Below are 24,374 nucleotides of genomic sequence, written 5' to 3'. Positions count from 1 at the left end.
CTTCTTTGTTCCGAGTGATTTTCAAGACTCGAAGGGGCACAACTGTCTCTCCTCTGCTGTCTTGAAATTGAAGTGAGGCGTTGGGAAGCTGCCTCAGGTTGTATTTAGGGGCTGACTAGAGAGGGTCGCAGGGTGCTGGGAGAGCACCTCCTTAGCCACCTCCCCACTGGCCACACAGAGCACCCACGCAAGCTTGGGATTTTATCACCACAGTCTTCCAGCAGACGGCAGTAAAGTGTGCTTTTCCTGCTAAATTAGGATGTGATGACAGTTTTTTGACAGATGGAAGTGTCTTCAGATGAGTGTGTTTCTGGCGCACTGAGGTTCACAGAGCTGGCAGGCAGCCTGTGGAGATGGTTCCACTGCTGCGTCTGTCCTTGGTAGAACCAGGCTGTCCTTGTCATCCTTGCTCCTGCGGCTGTGCTGTTAGTTCTGGGTGGGCTGGGCTTCAGGGCCTGCTGGCTGGTGAAGTGTGTGCATTTCACACCTCAGAAATCAGCCTCCTGGAGAGAAAGTGCCCACTGCACACCCTCCGTGGCCTGAGGAGGCGCCTCTTTCTGCTTCTCCTGCCAGCACCGAGTCTGCTTGCTTTCCATCGCTGCCACGTGATAGACTAAAAATGGGCACTCATTTTGGGTTTTTCGAGAAGATTTTTGTGAGATTGAGCGTTATTTTATCTGTTAGTAATTTGTATTCTAAAATGCCTATTCTTGCCGTATTCTTTGATTTTAAAAAAGGAAACAAGAAGCGAATTGGTTCGTTTGGTCTTAGCTCCATGACCGGGTCCTCACAGTGGAGAGTCCCTGGTTGAATGTGGGCTGCTTCTCCCCTGCTTTCCTTCATGCAGAGAGGCAGCCCGACTTCTTCCTCTCAGGCCTTTCTGGGAACTGGGGGTGCCTGCACAGTACTCTAAGATAGAATGGAGGGGCTGGGGGCCTCTTTTTGGGGCCAGGTAGAGATTGTGACTGCATTTTTAAACATTATATATTTATCATTTAAATTTTACAGAATCTAGGAAGCCTAGAAATAGACCATTTAGCAGCATCGCAGTGTCATTGTAACTGTTGTAAATGTGGAAATGGCTTCCTGCTTGCCCTGATAACAGAGGCACACCTGCAACCCCCTTGCGGCCCATCAGTTGGGATGTCTTACAGTCAGGTGCTAGGCAGTGTTATTGAACCTGCAACTCCCCAGGTAAAGTATCCTCACACCTTACCCCGTGTCAGTGGCTTGGCAGTTTGACATTGCAGGTACACTACTCTTGTGAAAAGAATGGGTGTGGGTTGTTTACAAGTCACAGTTTCTAGAATGAGTTTGCAGGCCGAAGTCCCCAGGCAAAAAGTCAAATTCCTAAGGCCTGAGGAAGGGGCTAGGGTGGAGGATCAGCAGGAAGAAGGTCCCTTAGTTATGAGGGAAAAGGTTGCAGAAGTTGTGTTAAGGCTTTGCAAGTCGGGTGGAATATGGTGCATGTCTCCATTCAGCAGACACTTCCCAAGTGTCTGCTCACGCCAGGCGTGCTTCTGAGTGCTGAGAGCTCACACAGAGTCAGCACTGGGGAGGGGAAGAGAGGCGGCAACCACAACATGAGCAGGTGAGTTTTTGTGCCACGTACAGATGGAGACAGCAGCACCAGTGCTGGTGGGTCTTTGTGGCAGAGGTGAGATGACTGGAGGTGGATGATCATGGAGTTGCTCTTCCAAGGAGAGAAAGAGCCATGGGAAGATTTCAGGGTCAGATGATTCTAGACCTGTGCTGTCCAGTATGGCAGCCACTAACCACAAGAGGCTGTAGAGCACTCAGGATGTGGCCATGCTGCAGCTGTAAAATACATACTGGACTTCAAAGGCTCAGTACTAAAAAGAGAATATAAAATATCTCAGTATTTTTCTTATGTTGATTACATTTTGAAATGATAATATTATGGATATATTGGGTTAAATAAAATATACTGTATGATTAAAATTAATTTCACCTATTTCTGTTCATGCTGTTGAACATGGCTAGTAGAAAATGTAAATTATACACATCGTTCGCATTATACGAAACAGCACTTCCCTGGACTGATGGAGAGCATGAGGACCTTAGCAAGAGAGAGTCAGAGTATTGGGGAACTCAAGTCCAGGCGTGGAGAGCGGGAGGGGGGCATGTGTGCTGGACGTGTAGATGCGTGGATGGAGGGTAGATAGGACAGCCTGAGGGCCTGCGAGACCACAGAAAGGGCAAATGAGGGCCATGAAGGTTTCCACTGGGGGTGAGGGGCACCATCTGACGGCTTTAGGCTGATTTTAGTTTCAATTTGAGAGTAAGATTTTCCAAAATTGTTCCCAAATCTCAGAGTTCAGTTCACTCCCTACACTCTCACACTGGCTTCACAACCCTTACGGATGTGAAATAGTTTGTTTAGCATGCTTCATTCATTTTACTAATTTAAGCCGTTTCTTTCCTAGGATTTGAAGCCTAGCAACATTGTTGTGAAATCAGACTGCACCCTGAAGATCCTTGACTTTGGCCTGGCCCGGACAGCATGCACTAACTTCATGATGACCCCTTACGTGGTGACACGGTACTACCGGGCGCCCGAAGTCATCCTGGGTATGGGCTACAAAGAGAACGGTGAGTATAGCCGGGGCTGGAAGAGGCTGGGATGTTTAGAAATTGCTCTAGTGGTAGTCTCGAGTTTTTTCTCTTTCCTTTGAACCATATGATATATACTGTGGGGACTGTTACACATAGAATATAGCATGATCCAGAGATAATAAATAATTAATTGTGTTTTTCCATTGGTTAAAATCATTCTCTTTTAAAAATTCACTTTTAAAGTTGTTATTTTTGAACTTTTTAATCAGAGTTCAGCTCTTTGAAACTTGGCTTTTAGCAAATTTGTTGAAAATAACGAAATCACGCTTACTTATTTTTAAAAAGACTGAAAGTTTGCCCGGGTCATCTGAAATGAGTTTGGCTACAGGTTCATCTTGCTGTGTTGTAGCTTGTGTTCCCGCCCTGAGAGGCACAGCTTCATGTGCTTCCTGTGGAAGGGAGAGAAAACTTGATCCCCTTTTCACTTCTCCCCTCGGCCCGCCAGCAGGGCACTTAGAGGCCTCTACTGTCTGTCTGAGGCCCCACAGATGAGGGTGGGCACCGTGGAAGTCTGGGCCCCTCTACCAGGGCCTCACCTGCAGTCCTGCAAGCCAGCCAACCTGTGCCGCCAGCTCCCCCACTGAGTGCTGCTGCCTGTCTGACGGGGCAGTCTAGAAAATGATCGCTCAGGAGGTGTGGTGTCGACAATGCACAAAGGCTCCCGCTGGCAAGCTAGTGACGTTTACTGGGTTTGTCTCTGGGAGGGGGTTTGGAGAAAAGAGATGGGGGACTCTGGCTGGTTTTTAATCCCCTGGTGTTTGGTAGTGGACATCTGGTCTGTCGGGTGCATCATGGCAGAAATGGTCCTCCATAAAGTCCTGTTCCCGGGAAGAGACTGTATCCTTCACGGGGGACCTGGCACTTGGCCATGGAGGCTGGGGGTGGGCATGTGACCCTGAAAAGCTTTGTGTTCACAGGCACTTCTTGTTTCTGGTTTTTTGTTTGTTTGTTTTAAGCTATAAAGTATTGGACTCTTTGGCACTAAAACCCCAGATTGCTACAAACTGAAGGCTAAAATAGAGGTCAGCAATCATTCATATTGTGTAAAATGTCACCCTTAGCTAGCAATTTATTTTTCCATATTTGTGTGTTTAGTGCACTGTTAGAATTCCTTTTCCTCACTTTTGTTTTGTTCATGGCACTTCATAATTTTGTCATTTCATTTTATTTTCAGTTGATATCTGGTCAGTGGGTTGCATCATGGGAGAGCTGGTGAAAGGTTGTGTGATATTCCAAGGCACTGACCGTATCCTTCCCCGCGACCTTGGCCCCGCCATGCTTCCTGTAATGGTGACCCTGGCCCCGCCATGCTTCCTGTAATGGCGACCTTGGCCCCGCCATGCTTCCTGTAATGCCTCAGGCAGCATGACCACCTGCTTACACGAGCGCTCACGAGGACCAAGTCGTAAAATCCACTCCAGACTGTGTTCTAAGGGGGGCTTTACTGTATTTGTTCATTAGTGTCACAAACCAAGTGGTTCAGTTTTATTCTTTATTTTTAACTTGACTACCTGTGATGATTTTGAGACTTAAGTTAAACCACTTATATTAGCTCTTAATTTTACCAAAAATAGCTGGACATATAGAAGAAATTATTTACTCTTTGATAAGTATATTCTGATATTTAAATGAAAATACTGTATTATTTAGTTTATTCCATTAATTTAACTAGGAAAGATGCTATCTAAATTTAATAGGCTAGTGTGCTTGTGTGCTTTAATTAAGTACTATTTTGTTAGTTACTGGTATGCATTGAAATATTTTCCCCCAAAGTAAGAACTGAAGCACATTACAAAAGACCTAAGTGAAAGAGATTAAAATGAAAATTTTGTGAGGAACAATATGTTAAACTTTCTTGTTTGTTACTGTGCTGACATTTTGTAGAATTTTTTTTTTTAAATCTGTCTAGTGGGTTATTTTGTGACACACTGGGGAAGTCAAAATAAATGTAAAATGAAAGAGAGAAACTCATACTGTAGTCAGTAAGTCACATTAGAGATACAGCAGAAAGAATAACTACTCTAATTGTTACAGTAGCCTTCTTTCCTCATTTGCCATTCTTCCATCCTCAGTATTTTTTACCCTAACATGGTTCTTCACATCTTCCCTTTTTCATTTGTGTTTTAACCACTTAGTTTTTCATTAGTCTTTGCCTTTGTTTTCGTTATGAAAGTTTAAATTGGTCTCTGTCCTTGGGCAGATTGATGGTTGCTTTTAAGGGAATCAAGCTCTATAGTCAGTGTTTTGTATGTATCTTAGGAAAATAATTTCAGATTTTAATAATTTTATCAAAATGGTCTCCTTATAAATTCTTCACACTGCAAACTTGAAAATATTTTTATTCCTTTCATTTTATTTACCTTTCTTTACATTTTCTATATCATAGATTATATAATATGTCAAGTTAGATATTTTATTTGTTCTACTAAATTTTCTAGCAGTTTCCATAGCCTCACCTCAGATTCACTTGTTTCAACCTATAAATAAGGACGTCTTTATTTTGCAAGTAAACTTAATTAAAAAGGGAAAAGTTGAAAAATTAAAAGACTAATAATTTAGAAATATCTACTTAATGTTCAATTTGTCTCAATTCTTACTCATTTTGTGCCATTCCTTGTTTTATTACAAAATGTTTTCTTCAAAAATTACAAAAATGAAAAATGTGAGTACTTTTTGGTGCATTTTAGTAAGTAAAATTAAAATTCCTGCTATACATATGAACATTAATGTCAGCAATTAATGGTGTTATATATAAGGTTACCTAATGTTATTCCCAAAAGCCACACAGAGTTTAACATCATTTTCTAAAGAAAATTTTGCCAACTCTTTCAAATATTAGATTGAAATTGGGGAGAGAGAAAAAAGTTGCAGAAATCAGACTGAGGGTCTCAGAGATTGGCTTTAATTTGTGACCTGGGGTAGAAAAGGAACTCCTGTCCCTGCGGTGGCCTATGAGAAAGAGGAAGCTTCAGCCAGGCCACCTCGGGCCCCAGCTCAGACTCCTCCCCTTGGCAGCCACCATCCTTGAGAAATGTAGGGCCTCTCTGAGCCTTGGTTTCCCCTTCTGTAAAATAGGAGACCTGCGGTCTGCCTGCAGCTTCACGAGAGTTAGACAACAGGGTCCACTGGGCTTGTCGGAATTATTGTTCCCCTTCCCCCGTCCCTCTCATCTGTCCCCTGTCCCTCCCATCTGTGGGATGCTGGGGTGGAGGCCTCCCGGGGAATCTGTGGGTCTTCTCTCACAGCTGGTTTAATTTCTAGTCCTTTGTCATTAACCCAGCAGATATTTCTCTCACCTGCCCATTTCTGGGTGCCTAGTCTGACTTAGATGCAAAGAGCCTCCTCCCAGCTGCTGAATTGAGGGTGGATCGTCAAGGGCAGGGCAGAGCAGGAGACCAGAGCAGAGGCTGCCATCATCCAGAGGAGAGGTGGAGGCCCCCAGCAGGCTGGTAGGGGTGTGGCCAGGTAGATGGGCTTGTACTCTGCTTTGAAGCTGGAGCCTTCAAGGAGCCTTGCTAGGGTTTGGAGATGTCTGTTAGACAGTGGAATTCAGGGGCAAGGTCTGGGATAGAGAGATCAAAGTGGGTGTTATCCATCTGTCCGTAGCCTTGAAGCCTAGGACTGGCAGCAAACACTTGCAGGAGAGGAAGAGACCAGGACCAGGACTTAGCCCCCTCGAGGTAGAGGGACAAAGGGAATAGGGAAGGAAATGGAGAAGGCACTCCGGTGACCCCTCCTCCTAGAGCATGGTGACTGAGGGAGGCTCATTCACATGAGGAGATGAGGATGGAGGATTGGTCGCTGGGCCTTGTGATGGCTGCTGGCAGCCATGATGGGCACAGCATTTATGGAGTGGAGGGAAGAAAGCCTGATGGGAGTATGTCTGGAGAAAATGAGAGGCTGGGAATTAGAGACACAAGTGTAGACAGCTCTTTTTTTTTTTTTTCCTTTGAGACAGAGTCTCACTCCATTGCCCAGGCTGGAGGGCAGTGGCGCGATCTCGGCTCGCTGCAACCTCTACCTCCTGGGTTCAAGCCATTCTCTGCCTCAGCCTCCCGAGTAGCTGGGATTACAGGCGCCCACCACCACGCCCAGCTAATTTTTGTATTTTTAGTAGGGCCAGGGTTTCACCATCTTGGCCAGGCTGGTCTTGAACTCCTGACCTTGTGATCCACCTGCCTTGGCCTTCCAAAGTGCTGGGATTACAGGTGTGAGCCACCGCGCCCAACCGACAGCTCTTTATAGAAGTTTTGCTGCAAATAGGAATAAGAAATAAAGTGATAGGTAGTGGGGGCCAAAAGAAAGCAGCTACTGTGTTAACATGGGAGAAAACACTGTCATTTACCAACGTGATGGAATGTATTGGTAGAGTGCAAAATGTTGATATGTTGGAGAAGGAAGGGTTTGAGGGAGCTCGTCCTTGAGTCAGCACGAGGGTTAGGGTCTAGAGCTGAGCAGGCTTAGAGTAGCCGGGAGCCCAGATGGTTGCTTTGTGGCAAATGGCACACAGATGCTGGGCGGGTGCATCCTGGGGAGTCTGTGGGAGTGAGCGTGCAGAAGAGGTATCAAAAGTATAAGGTGCGCTGGGCACGGTGGCTCACACCTGTAATCCCAGCACTTTGGGAGGCCAAGGCAGGCAGATCACTTGAGGCCAGGAGTTCGAGACCAGCCTGGCCAACATGGCGAAACCCCATCTCTACTAAAAATACAAAAATTAACCGACCGTGATGGCAGGTGCCTGTAGTCCCAGCTACTTGGGAGGCTGAGGCACGAGAATTACCTGAGCCTTGGAGGTGGAGGTTGCAGTGAGCCGAGATCATGCCTCTGCACTCCAGCCTGGGCGACAGAGAAGACTCTGTGTGTGTGTGTGTGTGTGTGTGTGTGTGTGTATATATATATATGGCAGAAGGAAAAGGTGTGAGACAGTTTTCACATTTTGGCTAAATAGGTAAATGTGGGCATAATTCTGATTTGACAGTATGTATGAAACAGGAGTAGGAAGGAGAATTTGCTAGTGAACTGAGTGCCAGAAACCCATTTCCTGAGCAGGTCTTTTGGAAGTATAACATTTTGAAAGAACTGAGTTCATGTACCGGTTCCCTAGGTTATTTCATGGTGATGTAAGTTCGTTTTTCTAAGACATGCCTCGTGAGCACTTTTTTAAGCTGCCGTTGATGCTATTTTTTTTTCGCTTGCATTGTCTTGCATAATTGAGTACAGTTTCAGTGTCACTTTCCCACATGTAATCCTAATTATCCCAAGCCTAGCAAGCACCCTGTGGAATAGGCAAAGCTGGTAATGTCTGCATTGAACAAATAAGGAAACAGACCCCAAGGAAGCCTGACTTTCCTGACACACTGAGTGTTTAATGCAGAGTTGAGTCTGAAACCCAGGTCACGCACTTTGAAAGGAAATAAAATGCATTACCTAGGTATCGCAGTGATGGTTGGGAAGAGTCAATTCCAAGTAAAACAGAGCATTATTTGAAAGCTGTCGCTGGGCTCAGTCTAAGCCCAGTTGGTTGGTTCCCAGCTGTAAACTGAGGACGTCAGATAGGTCTCTCCACAGGTCCCTCGAGATCCTCTGTTCTTTAGAGAGCTGTGAATGAATCTCAGGTAGCATTAGTGTGAAAACTGATTTCAATTTGCTTACGTAATGTTTATCTAATTTCATGTTTAATCATTTTTGCCATAGGTATTCTTAGTTACAAGGTAAACTTTATTTTGAACTAGAGTGGGAAGGTGTGTAGACTTCATTGTGTTGATTTAATAAACTGTGATCCTAGTTTATGAAAATGCAGAGTGTAAGAGTTTTAAAAAATAGTGTAACTTGGAAACCCAAACCTTATTCGAATATTATTTCAAAATTCTGCTGCTGATCCAGTGGGGTGGCCTAGTTGATAGGTTTAAATATTACTCAAGTGATGCTGCTGCATGTACTATGAATACAAGGCATTTCAGTTGTATTTTCCTCAAGAGACTCCTTAGATATTGATCAGTGGAATAAAGTTATTGAGCAGCTTGGAACACCATCAGCAGAGTTCATGAAGAAACTTCAGCCAACTGTGAGGAATTATGTCGAAAACAGACCAAAGTATCCTGGAATCAAATTCGAAGAACTCTTTCCAGATTGGATATTCCCATCAGAATCTGAGCGAGACAAAATAAAAAGTAAGATATCCTTTTTTTCTTATACTTGTGTTTTGTAATTCTGGTGGTGCTTTCACTCTTTCATGTTTGTATTCTAAAAACCTGTGAGTTTGGGAGAGAAAGTCATTTTAGGCCTGAAGTCTGAGGTATGAAGGCACTGAGGAGAGAAAGCTGAAAGGTCTAGAAGCTTTATCCTCTATAAGATGGCTTAATTGAAGCCTTTGGCCAAAATAAAAATAATCAAATCAGTCTGAAAGAATCTTATGTTACAGTTACAGCAACTGGAATTCAAAAAGTTTTCAGGTAAAAAGAACACTTGAATGCAGATTCTAGAGTCAGAAGCCATGTGATAGTCGTTCGATGAAAAAGGTCCTCCCCACCTTCTCCTGCACCATTTACCACAGTGTGATTGCTTAAGGAAAAAGAAAAGATTTGATTCTGTCCACATGAAGGTAAACTGTGCCTTGATCAGAAAAGCCCCAGTCTTTGCTTATTCAGGTTGTGAACTTTAATTGCCAAAACCTAGGTGAGCCTTATATTTAACTAAGTTATTGAACTTGTTTTTTTTTTTTCCTGAATACCAATCTGTAGATTAAAAAAAAAAAAAAAAAAAAGTGTAAGTTGCCAGCACTGTATACAGCTAGGCCAGCCAGAAGCATCTGTGAGTGTTTTATCCTGTGGGAATGTGAGATTGTTGTGTGGTTTAAAAAGTCTGTTCGAATTTCATTTTTTTCATTTTGATGTGACTTAGAGAAAAATACTCCCCTGTGCCTCATGCCCACACTCTGGGCAGTGCCACCCGCAGCTCGGCAATTGCCGCCTTCCTTGCTGTGGTTTCCCAGCCTTGGGCCCTGCCCAGACATTGGTCTGAGGCTGCCTGCTGCTCTTCCCCACCACCCTGGGGGCCCAGGTTTCTCTTCCCCTTGCAGATCCAGAGGCGTAAAACTACATTTGGAAACCTGGTTTGTCATGAAAGTGGACATTTGACTTTTTCTTAAAAATGTTGGGGTTATGGCCGGGCGCGGTGGCTCACGCCTGTAATCCCAGCACTTTGGGAGGCCGATAGGCGGATCATGAGGTCAAGAGATCGAGACTATCCTGCTTAACACAGTGAAACCCCGTCTCTACTAAAAAAATACAAAAAATTAGCTGGGCATGGTGGCAGACACCTGTAGTCCCAGCTACTTGGGAGGTTGAGGTAGGAGAATGGCGTGAACCCGGGAGGCGGAGCTTGCAGTGAGCCGAGATTGCGTCACTGCACTCCAGCCTGGGCGACAGAGCAAGACTCTATCTCCAAAAAATATATGTATATATTTGGGTTATATTCATCTTGAACCTATCAAACATTTCTCAAAAGTAATATACCTTTGTTCTATCTGTGCGGTCATATTTAGTTCTTTATTGTATGATTCTGTTTGTTTCATATTAACAGCATTAATTTAATATTTGTTGTCACCCTAGCAAGTCAAGCCAGAGATCTATTATCAAAAATGTTAGTGATTGATCCTGACAAGCGGATCTCTGTAGACGAAGCTCTGCGTCACCCATACATCACTGTTTGGTATGACCCCGCCGAAGCAGAAGCCGTGAGTATCTGTTTTGAAAAGATGTATATAGAGAGGCCAGGCTTATACTTCCTTGGATCTTGTCTGTCCGTCCAGAGTGGCTACGTATGGGTAGCAAGTTCTCCATCTGGGGGCTCCCAGTTACAAAAAGGCCAAGTGTTGTCTGAGACCTGGGTCGCTTGCTCTTTTGCTGCTGGAGCCCCAGCTCAGAGGACCTCGGGAATGAACTTCCGCTTTGGTGCCATCAGTCTCCATTTTGCAAATGCTGCTGTGAGCGCATCATTTATTAAGCATCTGTTCTGTGCCATTGGCTTTGGTTACAGCCTCTTGTTTAGGCCACTCAACCAGAGAGGCTGAGCAACTTGCTGAAAAATCACACGCCTGTTTATCCTTCCCTAGAGGCATTGTGCCCCCTGGTTCCCCCGCTGGAGGAGCTCCTCTCTGAGTTTGGCGCTCACGTGCGTGTTTCTGTATCAGCCCTGGTGTGAGTGAACTTTAGCTGTGAGGAAATCACTGCGTAGTGGCAGGTTTCCTTCATGCCATGAGTGAAATACATGTTAATGTCATGCCTGTGGTTTTGCCATCAGTTTAAACGTTGTTTTATATAAAAAGAATCCAATTTATAAGCAGACTTTTGTAACAGTCCATTTATGAGTTGGACATTGGATTTGGGAGTTCTCCCATGAAGAAAATGTAAAATTTGTTCTAAGAAACAACAGTACCTTCCAGAGCTGCCGGCACAGTGCCTTGTCCATAATGGGTCTCTGGGAAACAGCCTGTGATGATGAGTTTCTAATGACATCTGGGCAGAGGTCTGTGTTTTGAGGTCAGGTGATTATTAAGAGGAACATAATAACTCTTCTTTGGTTAATTTTTTCATAATTATTTTGATTCTAAAGCTGATATATCACATGACAAATCTTTATTAAACCATGTGTTGAATTAAACTAAATCCATATCATAAATAGACTGCAAGTCTTCCAAGCGATTTTACCTTTTTTAGAGTCTCATTTTTTTTTGAGGCATTACTGTTGACTTTACATATGATTTAATTTTTAGCCACCACCTCAAATTTATGATGCCCAGTTGGAAGAAAGAGAACATGCAATTGAAGAATGGAAAGGTAAAGATGGAGCTTATTTTGATTCTTCCTTATGACATTTCTTCCAATCCTGTAAAGCAGAGGCTTTTCATTTTGTGACATTTCCCTTCAGGAAGGGGCAAGAAATCCTGCCACCCACTTAGCCTCTTTCTCCCCAGTTTCCAGTAGAAAATGAACTTGAAGAGAACAGAGTTAGGAACATTTATGAATTTCTTATCATTTGCTTCAAGAGGGAAAAATAATATTTTTTCATGGCTTTTCACATATTGGTTTGTAAACTGAGCTTAGTAATTATATCACACCTATATTGATAACATTGCAAATTGTCAGGTGATGCCAATTCACAGGCTGCATGTTACCTATAGAATTCCCAGTATATGCAGAAATGGGGAGCCAGGGCTGGGGAGGTCATGTGAACTTCTGCCTGTTTTTTTTAAGCCATCTAGTTGTACATATGTTTTAAAATCTAGTTTGGGGGAAATTGCAGATTGAAAATATGCAAATGGGTATTATTACCACTATAAGATTAACCAAACAACCCACAGCAAACTATACCTGTAATGAAGAGGTTGAACTAACAATTTTTCATTAAGAAGCAGGATCAGTAGTAACTGAGAACCACAGTCAGAGTGAGTCAACCTACCTGTGTGTGCCTGTGCTCAGCAGCGCACTCACACAGCACGCTCACTGGCCTCAGTCAATGCTTGCAACGTGCTGATGTTGGTTTATGAATACTGAAATTTTAGGAATCCCTAATCACTTACTTAGTAGGTAATTAGTTTTTCTTACAAATGAAAATTGAGGAAAACCGAAGTTGAAACTAAGAAAAGACTTAGGCCTGTGGATTCATTTCTGGCCAGTGTGGAGGCCCCTAGCCCACATGTGGATGCTGGTTACCTTTGGAGAACCCCAAGTAACCACAGAGAGAAACATTTCAAATGGGTGTGAGAATATCCAATCCCTTACAGTGTTCTGTGGGAGCCACTGCACTTCATAAAGCCCCCTTATGGATCCAGAACCACCCTACATGTTTTGCCACCTTACTAGTTGCATTGAAAAAGATGTAATGTAGTCCAGGCGCAGTGGCTCACACCTGTAATCCCAGGACTTTGGGAGGCCAAGGGGGACGGATGGCTTGAGGCCAGGAATTCAAGACAAGCCTAGCCAACATAGCAAAACCCCGTCTCTACAAAAACTACAAAAGTTAGCCAGGCATGGTGGTGAACACCTGTAATCCCAGCTACTTGGATGGCTGAGGCATGAGAATCACTTGAATCCAGGAGATGGAGATTGCAGTGAGCCAAGACCATGCCACTGTACTCCGGCCTGGATGACAGCATGAGACTGTCTCAAAAAAAAAAAAAGAAAAGAAAAGATATAATGTATCAAAACATGAATATTTTGGTCCGGGTAGACTATATTACTGAATTAACTCTATCTTACAATTAAAAATAACAAATCGCAATGCCTTTAGAGTGGTTCCAGTTGATTTGGAAGCAGAGTTTAGAGATACAGTGAAACTGTTTAGAAACTGATTAAGCATTTTAACTTGTATTTTTATTAAAGAGCTAATTTACAAAGAAGTCATGGATTGGGAAGAAAGAAGCAAGAATGGTGTTGTAAAAGATCAGCCTTCAGGTTAGTGATTGCTTTGATTGATTGTATGGTATTTTTCTTTCCCTATTCAACTTTTTTTTTCGAGACGGAGTTTCGCTCTGTCGCCCAGGCTGGAGAGCAGTGGCGCAATCTCTGCTCACCGCAACCTCCGCCTCCTGGGTTCAAGCAATTCTCCTGCCTGAGCCTCCCGAGTAGCTGGGACTACAGGCGCACGCCACCATGCCCGGCTAATTTTTGTATTTTTAGTAGAGACGGGGTTTCACCATATTGGCCAAGCTGGTCTCGATCTCCTGACCTCGTGATCCGCCCGCCACAGCCTCCCAAAGTGGTGGGATTATAGGCGTGAGCCACTGCACCTGGCCTCTTTCCCGATTCAACTTTTATAAATGGCAGCAACATGTGAAATGCCAGCCTGGCTAGCATCAGATTTAAAAACCACTGTATGAATAGCCACCCTTTTTGGCTTGTCATAGTGGTGGTGGTGGTGGATGACATTTTACTGATGTGCCAGGGACTGAACTTTGTTACAGACATTTCTCTTTCATCTGTGCAATAACTGCTGTCACCTCCATTTACAGATGAAGAAATTGAATTTAAAGCCTTTTCAGTGTTGATAACCCTTTGTACTGGTCCCACCCAAAATGCCAATCTAAGTAAAATGGAGTATGGTATTCTGTTGAGAAAATTGTTGATATCATTCTCCCATTTATCTGCTTGATCCTGATCTTCGTAGTGGCGGAAGCCTGATGACCAGGTAGTTGTATGATCGTGAGACTCTGACATGAGTCGTGTTCACTTACGTCTGAAGGACTCTTCCTGTTTACTAAATGAAACGCTCACGTTATATCTGTTGTCTCTCTCCCACTCCCACTGGGAAACATGCACACACATGCGTGCGGATGTGCAGACAGCACAGCTTACTTTTTATTCTTGAATTTTATGTTCAACATGACGTATGTGTCAAGCATCTAGAGATTATATAACTTCAGCAAGAACTTAAGTGCTTGTTAACTGAGCACACATTTATGACTGCAGACGTCGATCTCAGAGAGTGCATGTTGTATTTTTATTCAAACCAGACTAAAATATGGATAGTAGGAAGTAGGACAGTTTCATTTGCTTTAAAAGATTAAAATGTCAGTTTTCTGGAGTTATAAAACAATCAAAAATACAAGGCCACTAATTTTTTTCCTTTTTCTAGTATATAATCTTTATTTATTACAAAAGATTTCTTTGAATATTGATGCTTTTTTTCTGTAGATTTAGTGTTTGTGTTATAAATTGTTACAATTCAAGTGTCTGGTGACACTTGAATGCTATTCAGGCTTAAGCTTTTGTGATACTGCATTTTCAGATAAATATAGCTGTTTCCTTTTGATGTCTGCGGGAAAGCAGCAGGTATTTTTTAAGTAGCTAACATGATTATACATGGCCACATATATGTTTGGCTACTGAGAAAAAAAGAAGAATCTTGCAAGGAAAGGCATAGGAATATGGGACTCTTGGCCCAAAGAAAGACTCAAGAAAAAGGTCAGGAAGTCCAGCTGACTGACTTCTTGTTTATACTCACAGTTAGGATTGGGAAACTGCAAAAGGACAGAGCCAAGAAATGGCCTGAAGTCTCATTGCCTGGATTTGCAGCAATGTCGTGCCTCAGATTTTATTATATTTGGTTTTCTTAGCACAGATGCAGCAGTAAGCAGCAACGCCACTCCTTCTCAGTCTTCGTCTATCAATGACATTTCATCCATGTCCACTGAGCAGACGCTGGCCTCAGACACAGACAGCAGTCTTGATGCCTCGACGGGACCCCTTGAAGGCTGTCGATGATAAGTTAGAAATAGCAAACCTGTCATCATTGAAGGAACTCTCACCTCCATGGGCCTGAAATGCTTGGGAGTTGATGGAACCAAATAGAAAAACTCCATGTGCTGCATGTAAGAAACACAATGCCTTGCCCCTGCTCAGACCTGATAGGATTGCCTGCTTAGATGATAAAATGAGGCAGAATATGTGAAGAAAAAAAGTGCAAGCCACACTTCTAGAGATTTTGTTCAAGATCATTTCAGGTGAGCAGTTAGAGTAGGTGAATTTGTTTCAAGTTGTAATAGTGGCAGTTTCTCATCATCTGTAACTGTTGAGATGTGTGTGCATGTGACCACAAATGCTTGCTTGGACTTGCCCGTCTAGCACTTTGGAAATCAGTATTTAAATGCCAAATAATCTTCCAGGTAGTGCTGCTTCTGAAGTTATCTCTTAATCCTTTTAAGTAATTTGGTGTCTGTCCAGAAAAAGTCGATTTATGTGTATTAATTGGCCATCATGATGTTATCATATCTTATTCCCTTTTATGCTATGATTTATTCTATCTTTTGTATTTCAGAAGACATATAATTAAATCTATTTAATAAATAAAAATATATAGCTTTTCTTAAATTTGTGATGTTTGGGGCTGAGAATTATCATGGCTAAAACCAAGACACTTATGTGGACATCTTGTTTTCTTTAAACTGTCTTGTCTGGGAGGATTGTACATTCAGCTTTACTGCACGATACAATTTTAAGTTTTGCTTAGTGCTGCCTGAAATCCTAGCTACCTTATCTCTTCTCTTCTTGGTCTTCTAGACTTCTTATGAATTTAAAATGCTCCCCAGAACTTCACCTTCTTTAAGGTGTGTAACACTCCATCTTAATATGATGGCAGATAGGTTCCTGCAATCCATGGCCTAACGTTGGAGTAGAATTTTATAAAATGCTCGCTAGAGATCACTGCAGTCATTTCCTAAGTGCTTCCTTTGCCAGAGACTGGCCTGGGTCCTTTACTTACCTTCCCTCATTCACTTTCCCTCGGCCAATACCACGTTCTTGATTTTCTTTCTTCACTGGAAGAAAGCAGATAAATTCCCCCTTGGTCTGTTTTCAAGGCCAGGCTGATTCAGATGCCTGTTGCTACTGTCGCTGTCCATTGTTGGAGGCGTTCCTTTTCGCAGGAATGTTCTGGGAAACTCTTCAGAGGACATGAAGGAAATGCCCTGAAGAGTCATGATTAACTATTGACTATTTTCTGATTTAAAACTGCTCACCTGAAATTGATACTTTTAGACTTTACCATCAGTAAATTATTCAGAATTCATTAAGATACTGAGTATGTTAAGTGTCACTGCAGAAATGGAGCTATGATGATCACATGCCTGTGCCCATGTTTTTTCCCTTGAGCTTATTTTGTTGCTGATTCATATCTTGTGTTCAATTATTTTGGAAGCTTTTCAGTCAACATTCTATGGAATGTGTTCTGAGGAGGAACTGTGATAAGAAAGTTTATTATAAATATTATCTAAAATATATGGCTCTCTCTGCACCAGTTATATCTTATTGGTTGGTCATATCACTGGAAACTGGAACCCTTGATTAGCAAAATTAATATTGAAATAAGAAATAGTTCTTTTATATTGTGTCATTTAGACCCTTGCAAGTACAAAATGGTAATAATAACTTGGATTGAGGCGGAAACACCTATTTCATGGCTGTCTATCTAAACATCTTAAAATGGCCTTCCCTGTAATATACATTCTTTTAAAAGACTTCACTAAATCGATCTTTAAAAGGAAAAACAAAAGGGAGAGGTTGAAAATGCGCGAGCTGCCCTGCACTGTGTGACGCTCCCTCCCGGGGAGACGTGGACGGGGGAACGAGGCGCCGGCAGACGCCCTTCCGTTCACGCGCTCCTCTGTGCATTCAGCGAGCCGCTTGCCACAGATGGAGCCCATGACGGTGTGGAGGGTTTCCTGGAAAGGCCATCTTCCACCAGGTAGAGGCGAGTGTGCCTAGGACAGGCCACAGGGCTCCACAGAAATACCTCACCCCAGCTTCAGGGTTCTCTCTCCTGAGCCTAGATCTGCCAGGGTCTTGGTGCCACGCAGATGGTTTCAAACTGATCTCTATGGATAAATGCTGATGTTGGTTAAAGAACTGAAAAATGTGCTCAACTTTTTCATCTTTTCTATTTTATTTTTGTAATTTATATTGTACACAACCCAGGAAGTAACTATTTTGGACATGTATTTTTATAAACCAGGTAATTTATTATTATCCTGGAATTTAGACTAGGTTTGTTTCATTTGTTGACTTAGTTTTCAGCCAAGAAGGAAATGACTGTCTCCCCTATGTCCAGGTCTTAATTTCAAGTGCAGAGTCCAGAGAGCAGACAGAGTTCTCTGAGAGGAGGAGAGCAGTCTGGAAACCCTGGCTGTGCACACTGTCAGCCGTGGGCCTGGAGATGGGAGCAGGTGAGACGCAGAGCCCCAGTGCTGAGAGGAGGAAACCCTCTTACAGGGCCCCCTTGCCCACCCCAAGTCGGCGTCGGAAACACTGAGCGGGTGCTGCCTCAACCCACATTTAACGCCGTGTAAGTCACGATAGCGACGTATGAGTCTGTCTGGTTGATGTCTAATGTGACTCCTCTGGTATTTCCTCCTGGTAATAAATACAAGTGTGACCTTTCAGATTGCATATCTCAAAAGTAACATTGCCTAATGTTTTATAATAAAATATATTATGTGTGTTTTGGTTGGTGAAAATAATACAGACTACATTTTAAAAGATAAATGTATAGCATGTCCAATTTTTGTGTGTTTTTACATGACAATTAGATATTTCTCCATCACCATCTCTGATGACAGATTTAACATGAACACAGATAGATGATTAAGTCTCATGCTTTTGATCAATATTAGCGAGAGGTTTCATACTGAAAGGCAGAAACATTGCTGTTTGTTCTCTTATTGAAAATATTCTGCAAATTCCTAAATCTGTGTTTTCAAAACTAATGGCAGTAAGTAAGTTTTGACTTCACCAGTATGCAGGTCCAATTCAGAGTATTGGTGTAATTGTTTTCTCATGAGGCGTGGCCAAGAGAATTCGCCAGTCAGCCTTAGTCATATTACTTAACATCATTCATGGTGCTTATGGCTTTGTGCATGGGATGAGCCAAGTTCATCTGACGTCTGTTTCTGAAGCACTTTAGGCTGTTCAGTACTTAATACCACAGGAGTAGAAGGAGGACACTCAGTGGCTCACTTTCTTTTCTCTGCTTAAAGGACTAGAATCATTCCAGAGAGATGAGTACCAGTTGTGTATGTGTGTGTGTTTTTTAAGATGGAGTCTCGCACTGTTTCCCAGGCTGGAGTGCAGCGGCTCTATCTTGGCTCACTGCAAGCTCCGTCTCCTGGGTTCACACCGTTCTCCTGCCTCAGCCTCCCAAGTAGCTGGGACTACAGGTGCCCGCCGCCACACCCGGCTAATTTTTTGTGTTTTTTAGTAGAGACGTGGTTTCACCGTGTTAGCCAGGATGGTCTCGATCTCCTGACCTTGTGATCCGCCTGCCTCGGCCTCCCAAAGTGCTGGGATTACAGGCGTGAGCCACTGCGCCTGGCCCAGTTGTGTTTTTAAAGGTTTCAAGAGAAGGAAGATGTTTCTTGAGATACTGGGGTCTGGGTCTTGGTTCCATTTCTCTGTCCTATTCCCTCTTCCCTCTTTCACTGCAGACAGCACTGAAATGCTTTTTATTTATTGACTGAAGTAATACACATAGGTGGGTGGGCTTTTCAGGGAAGAGGGAGAGTGCCCATATTTCAAAATAACTTTATAATTAGCTACTTGCGTTATCTTGAAGATTCTGTGGCTACTTATGTGAATTTAAGCATAAGGTGGTTACCTTTGACAATAAGGCAGTTCTTTGATACTGTTTTAATCAGGAAAATTGGTAACAAAATCAGTAACAACAGTGACAGAGTGGTCAGTCACGTCTCCTTGCAGCTGAATGTAACCGTGATGGAAGAGAGATGCGTGTCTCAGCCCTTCGGAGCTGGTCAAAGGCTGAGTCCTCAAGGCCTGGAGACCGCACGCTCTTCCGCAGTTAGAATGCCCAAGGGTCACTATGAGCAAGAGTGTTTGCTCCTTCCAATCCCTTTCATGGTGTTTTAGCGTTGGAAGGGAAATCCAGAATCATTTTGTCTAACCCCCACCCTACCACAGTGAGGGCACCTAATGCCTGAGAAAGAGGGTGCCTGGGTGCCTCAGCACCAAGAAGGAGAGGTGGGTCTGCCCTGACCCCGTGGGTAGCACGTTCTTTCAAATCTCACTCTTTTAGTCATAAACACTTTTGAGAATCTGCTGACATCTGTGACCTTCTCCCAAGAAAAATGCCATAAGCACAAAATTTTTGCCAAGCTTTCAGAGGAGCCCTGGACCCCAGTGGATACCGTGTAAAGAGCCCCTTTCTTTTCTTTTTTTTTTGAGACAGAGTCTCACTCTGTCACCCAGGCTGGAGTGCAGTGGCACGGTCTCGGTTCTCTGCAACCTCCGCCTCCCAGGTTCAAGCGATTCTGGTGCCCCAGCCTCCCGAGTAACTGGAATTACAGGCGTGCACCACCACACCTAGCTAATTTTTCTATTTTTAGTAGAGATGGGGTCTCACCATGTCAGCCAGGCGAGTCTCAAACTCCTGAGTTCCAGTGATCCACCTGCCTCATCCTCTCGAAGTGCTGGGATTACAAGCATGAGCCACTGCGCCCGGCCAAAAAGCCCCTTTCTAGACACAGCTCCTAGATGCTTTATGTTCTCGGGGGAGCAGAGCCTCAGGAGGGTTCAGCTGCCTTTTCTACCCTTGCTGGCCCTGACTCATTTGTACACAAATGTTGGGTGTACAGGGCATCGTCACTCAGCCCCAGCACTGGCTGGCGTTCTTGATGGCAGAAAGAAAAGACGAGGACTTTGTTCCAGTGAACGGGGTCATTTCCATCACTTCCTCCACGTGGAACTCGGGAACTAAATGGAAATGTACAGACACAGCTATCATTAAACACATCTCCTAATTGCAAAGGAGTAGTTCTGTGCTGAGCTTTGAAATAAAATCTTTCACTTAAAACCGTACATTCATTCTCCAAAAATATATTCTCTCCTGTTCCCTCAATCTCCCTGTGATTTCCTTATAACTTTTATAAATGTGCTTTGAAATTAATTTCATTCACACATTTTTAAGTATGCTTTGAAGTTAACTTCATTTGCTCATCCAGAGTGGAATGCACAGAGGGGCTCTCTGGGTCACACCCATTCAAGTAGGCATCAGCCTGAAGAGTCCCTCACAGCTGGTCACCCAGCCCCTGTTCACATGAAGGGAATTCCTTTCCCACTGAATCCTTTGTAGTTTTAACTGCTAGAATGTTCTTTCTTAAATTGGACTGACACCTGGCTCCCGTAACTTCTGCCCATGGCTCCTGGACCTTTCCTCTGGGCAAGATAGAGCAAGTCTGACCTGCTTCGAATAGCAGGCTGTGATATGTTACTTGGAAAGGTAAGCTCCAAGTCTTCCCTTCTCTGTTAAACTCAAAGTTCATCCAACCCTCTCTCCTATGAGAAGGCCCCCACTACTGAGGAGGCCGAGGCAAGAGCATTGCTTGAGCCCAGGAGTTTGAGGCTGCAGTGAGCATTGATGAGACCACTATAGCCTAGGCGACAGAGTGAGACCCCTTCTCTAAAAATAAAAATCCCCCAGAGCCTCACCACCTTGGGGACCCACTTGTCAGCTGCACCCTTAAAATATAGGCCCAGAAGTGGACACAGTATTCGAGATACAGCCTGAGCAGGCACCCTCTAAGGGCCCCCATTAATTAACACACTGTCGGGTGGTCTTAGCCTTGAGAGCCGTGTCACACTCTGGGTCTAGGTCCATCTCAGTTCCTGAATTTTGTGATGTAGAAGTCAATCGCAGTTCTGTCATCACCATCAACATTCTCTCCCAGCTTGACATCTGTGGTCCGAGGGCATGAACGTGTCTCCTGAACCTTCCTCTGCATGGTGATGAGCAGCCTTGAGAGCAGTGCCTTCAGGCAGTCATCAGGACAGGTCCGTGGGGCTGTTGTCTCCCCCGTCAGCGGGGCAGTTCAGCTCTGCAGCCTCGCCACGCAGCCGCAAGGTCACAAAGAAGGAGCTGGATGGATGGGTCACAGAAAGCACGAATGCACTTCAGCGTCATTCTCTGCTCCACTTACTAGTCACGTTTCAAGAAAAAGAAATGAGTTTGGCAGCCTCCCTGGATCTCGGAGTGTGCATTTTTTTATTTTTACTTGAGAGGGGCGGGTGGGGAGTGTGTGCCTCCACCTTGATAGCCACATCTTTGCTATCCTGTGGCCACTTAGAAAACATGACGTTTTGTGCCAGTGTCCATAGGTCCGAGTGAGTAAGGGAGCAGAGCACTTAGTGGCCTTGTTTTGTTTCAGTGTGAATAAAGAAGTGATGTCTTTTGAAGGCCGTGTGACTGATTCCACAAAGGACCGTACAGCCAACGCCAGGCAGCTCTCCTGTTGCCTGATGGCTACAAAAATGTCTCCATCGCGGCGGAACCTGGCTCACGCTGGGTGTGACTTCAGACGCTTACCACCTTGAGCACCCCTTGCGTTTTTTCGCAGGGCCTAGTCAACACCCACGCATTCACAGAGCCCGCTTTCTGGTTGTCATGTCCTTAAGGACCTTGTTATCCCCCGTGGAACCAACTTACAGCGCCAGGAGGCTGTCCTGCAGGATGTGCACCCTCCAGCTTCGTGTGGCCTCTTCTCAGAGCTTGCCCTGACCCGTTCCCCATCCCCAGGATTTCCTGGAATCTGGAAGGTACAGATAAAGCTTTCTAGATTCACCTGCATCTTTTGGTTGTAATACATTTAAGTGATATTGTGTCCTTTCTGTTAAGTCACACCAAAGGACATTTCATATCTTTTTAACCCACCGTCAGTGATGCTGAAACTGATTTTTGATTTTTAAGTGTTTTTTAGAGGCAGGGTTTTGCTCTGTTGCCCATGCTAGTCTCAAGCTCCTGGGCTCAAGCAGTCCTCCCTCCTCAGCCTCCCAAAGTGCTGGGAGTGTAGGTGCCACCACACCAGGCCCGTGATGCTACAGTTGGCCACTGGTAGGTGAAGACGGCCCAGTCCCCCACCACTCAGTCACATTTCCTCCCTGTGAAGAGGAATGTGTCCACGTGGGCTTCCTCTGGGGGTGCCTCATCCACCATGTCGCATGCCGTTGGCCTCAGTTGACAACCCTGGCCATGAGCAAGAATTCTTTGAGGGCTCGGGGAAGAGTGACTTCCTTAATTTGTCCTGCTGCCATCATGTGCTGGCAGTTTGCTGTCAGCGAGAGCTCCCACGTGTCAGCCAGGGCTGTTTGGTGGCCCTGAGGTGAGCCTCAGCCAAAAGGCAGTCCCGCGCCCTGTTCTTTCTCTTTAGTGGTCAGGGCTCAAAGTGTGGTGTTGATTTCGTAGCTGCCTCCGGCGGCATCACGCCTTATTTCTCTGGCTTTTTCATTCCTCTTTTTGAGACTTGACTTGCCAAAACTGTAGTCAGGGAAGCTCTTCAAAGCTGAGTGCTGTGTCCTGTTGGCTGACCCCATTACATTTAAAATTTTAATTTTGAAATAAGACAGAAAAGTTGCAAAAATAGTACAAAGAATTCTTCCTCACCCAGATTCTCCAAATGTTATTTCACCACCTGCTATATCCTGTCTACATGCATGCATGTGTACGTGTGTCGCTACGGATATGCAGTCATTCATTTCACCATTGACTTTTTACAAGCAACCAGATTTTTAAAAGTCTCTTAACTTCGGCCGGGCGCGGTGGCTCACGCCTGTAATCCCAGCACTTTGGGAGGCCAAGGTGGGTGGATCACGAGGTCAGGAGATTGAGACCATCCTGGCTAACACGGTGAAACCCCGTCTCTACTAAAAATACAAAAAATTAGCTGGGCGAGGTGGCGGGCGCCTGTAGTCCCAGCTACTTGGGAGGCTGAGGCAGGAGAATGGTGTGAACCTGGAAGGCGGAGCTTGCAGTGAGCCGAGATCGCGCCACTGCACCCCAGCCTGGGTGACAGAGCGAGACTCCGTCTCAAAAAGAAAAGAAGGTTCTGTTGTTTAACCCAACCCAGTGTGTGGTATTTTGTTATGGCAGCCTATGCTGACTAAGTAATCTATTGACATCATTAAATTTTACCCCTAAATTTTCCAGTATGTATCTTTAAAAACTAAAGTTAATGCCAAGTCTATATTCAAGTTTCCTAAATTACAGAACTTTTTCAAAAGAAAAACAGTTGTACTAAATCCCTGTGCTGCTTTAAATTGTTTGTGTTATCTTATTTAGGTATATTTGAACATAAAATCGAGTATAGCCAGTATGCTGCATAAGCAGGGCCTATGTGACATAATTAATACGCGAGTTTATTTTACTCCCCGACCCCTTAACAGCTAGTCAGTGGGGGAGCAATTGACTAAAAACACTGGTGGATCCCATGATCTTTCTGGTCTAATAGAAAACAGAAAACTTAGTCTAAGCAAAAAATTCCGTTTCAGTTGAGTTATTAAAATGGCTAGTGCTGTGTGATATTCAAACTTGCCAAATTCATTCAGAGATAAATCTTCTATCTTCTCTGCTTGGGATATTCAATATACAGGAAGGCAGGGAAGGTGGCATGGGATATTCCTTCCCTTCCCCATATTTCGCTTCTATCCCTCCTCTCTTTTATTACTAGCTTGAATTTTTTTTATCCTACTAGGGTCAAACTAGGGAGCAGGAGATAAGGGATGGGAAAGTCCCACACTTCACTGGCCCATCACACTATGGATCTGAGCTTCCCCGTCTTTAAGGATCTGTTTCCCAGGACACCACTCCTGATACCAGGTTGGGTCACTGAGTGAGGACCAGTCAGGGAAACAGGATCCACACTAGGTATTTCAACAAAGAATTGAATGTAGGGACTTGGCTAAACAGATGTTGGAAGACTTAGAGAACCAAAAAGGAAACTGAGGTAACAAATAACTGTAAGAGGCAGCTAACACCCTCTAGGGATTAAGGATTAAAGGGAAGAGTGAATGGGCTTATCAGAGCCTGAAAGTTCAGAGAAGGGCCCCACGGAGAGGGAACCAGACCTGGGAGGAGCAGCACGGCCAGGCTGATGGCAGGCCCCGTGAGAGCGGCGATGAAGCTGTCCTGGGAGAGCCGAATGAAGCTGAGCTGGAACCAGCCGCCACTGTTGGCATGAAGGGCTGTTGCTGACGTGCCACATCAGGACAGTGGGCACAACGGGAAGGAGCAGGTGCCTTCTTGTCTCCTAGAACCTCCCATTTGCAAGGTCAACAAGGAGTCAGCTGACAATGGAGAGATGTGTAGCTCAGCCGAGGCTAAGCATAGAAGCGAGACTTGGAGCTGAGAGACAACAGCTCATTATCTGGCACAAAGAGACAGGGTCCTTCCCCGCCCCTCAT

At 44.3% G+C, this 24,374-nt stretch overlaps 1 protein-coding gene across 5 annotated transcripts in view; it reads left to right on the top strand.

The window, feature by feature from the left end:
* The window catches only part of MAPK9 (mitogen-activated protein kinase 9), a 45,908-nt gene extending 28,233 nt beyond the window's left edge, over nucleotides 1–17,675 (top strand). For 2 of the 5 annotated variants that reach the window (XM_032158941.2, XM_058440233.1), the window contains exons 5-11: nucleotides 2,448–2,613; nucleotides 3,403–3,474; nucleotides 8,625–8,807; nucleotides 10,248–10,372; nucleotides 11,411–11,474; nucleotides 13,020–13,091; nucleotides 14,758–17,675. In XM_032158941.2, coding sequence (XP_032014832.1) covers nucleotides 2,448–2,613; nucleotides 3,403–3,474; nucleotides 8,625–8,807; nucleotides 10,248–10,372; nucleotides 11,411–11,474; nucleotides 13,020–13,091; nucleotides 14,758–14,900 — 825 coding nt within the window. In that variant the 3' untranslated portion in view covers nucleotides 14,901–17,675. Of the gene's footprint in view, nucleotides 1–2,447; nucleotides 2,614–3,402; nucleotides 3,475–3,811; nucleotides 3,884–8,624; nucleotides 8,808–10,247; nucleotides 10,373–11,410; nucleotides 11,475–13,019; nucleotides 13,092–14,752 lie in introns of all 5 variants that reach the window. The other 3 variants (XM_032158942.2, XM_032158947.2, XM_032158946.2) reach the window with 3 other exon arrangements.
* Nucleotides 17,676–24,374: the final 6,699 nt, after the last annotated feature.

This window comes from Hylobates moloch, unplaced genomic scaffold (genome assembly GCF_009828535.3).
Source record: "Hylobates moloch isolate HMO894 unplaced genomic scaffold, HMol_V3 SCAFFOLD_6, whole genome shotgun sequence".
Taxonomy (NCBI): Eukaryota; Metazoa; Chordata; class Mammalia; order Primates; family Hylobatidae; genus Hylobates; species Hylobates moloch.
This window is presented reverse-complemented; position numbering and strand designations above follow the sequence as displayed.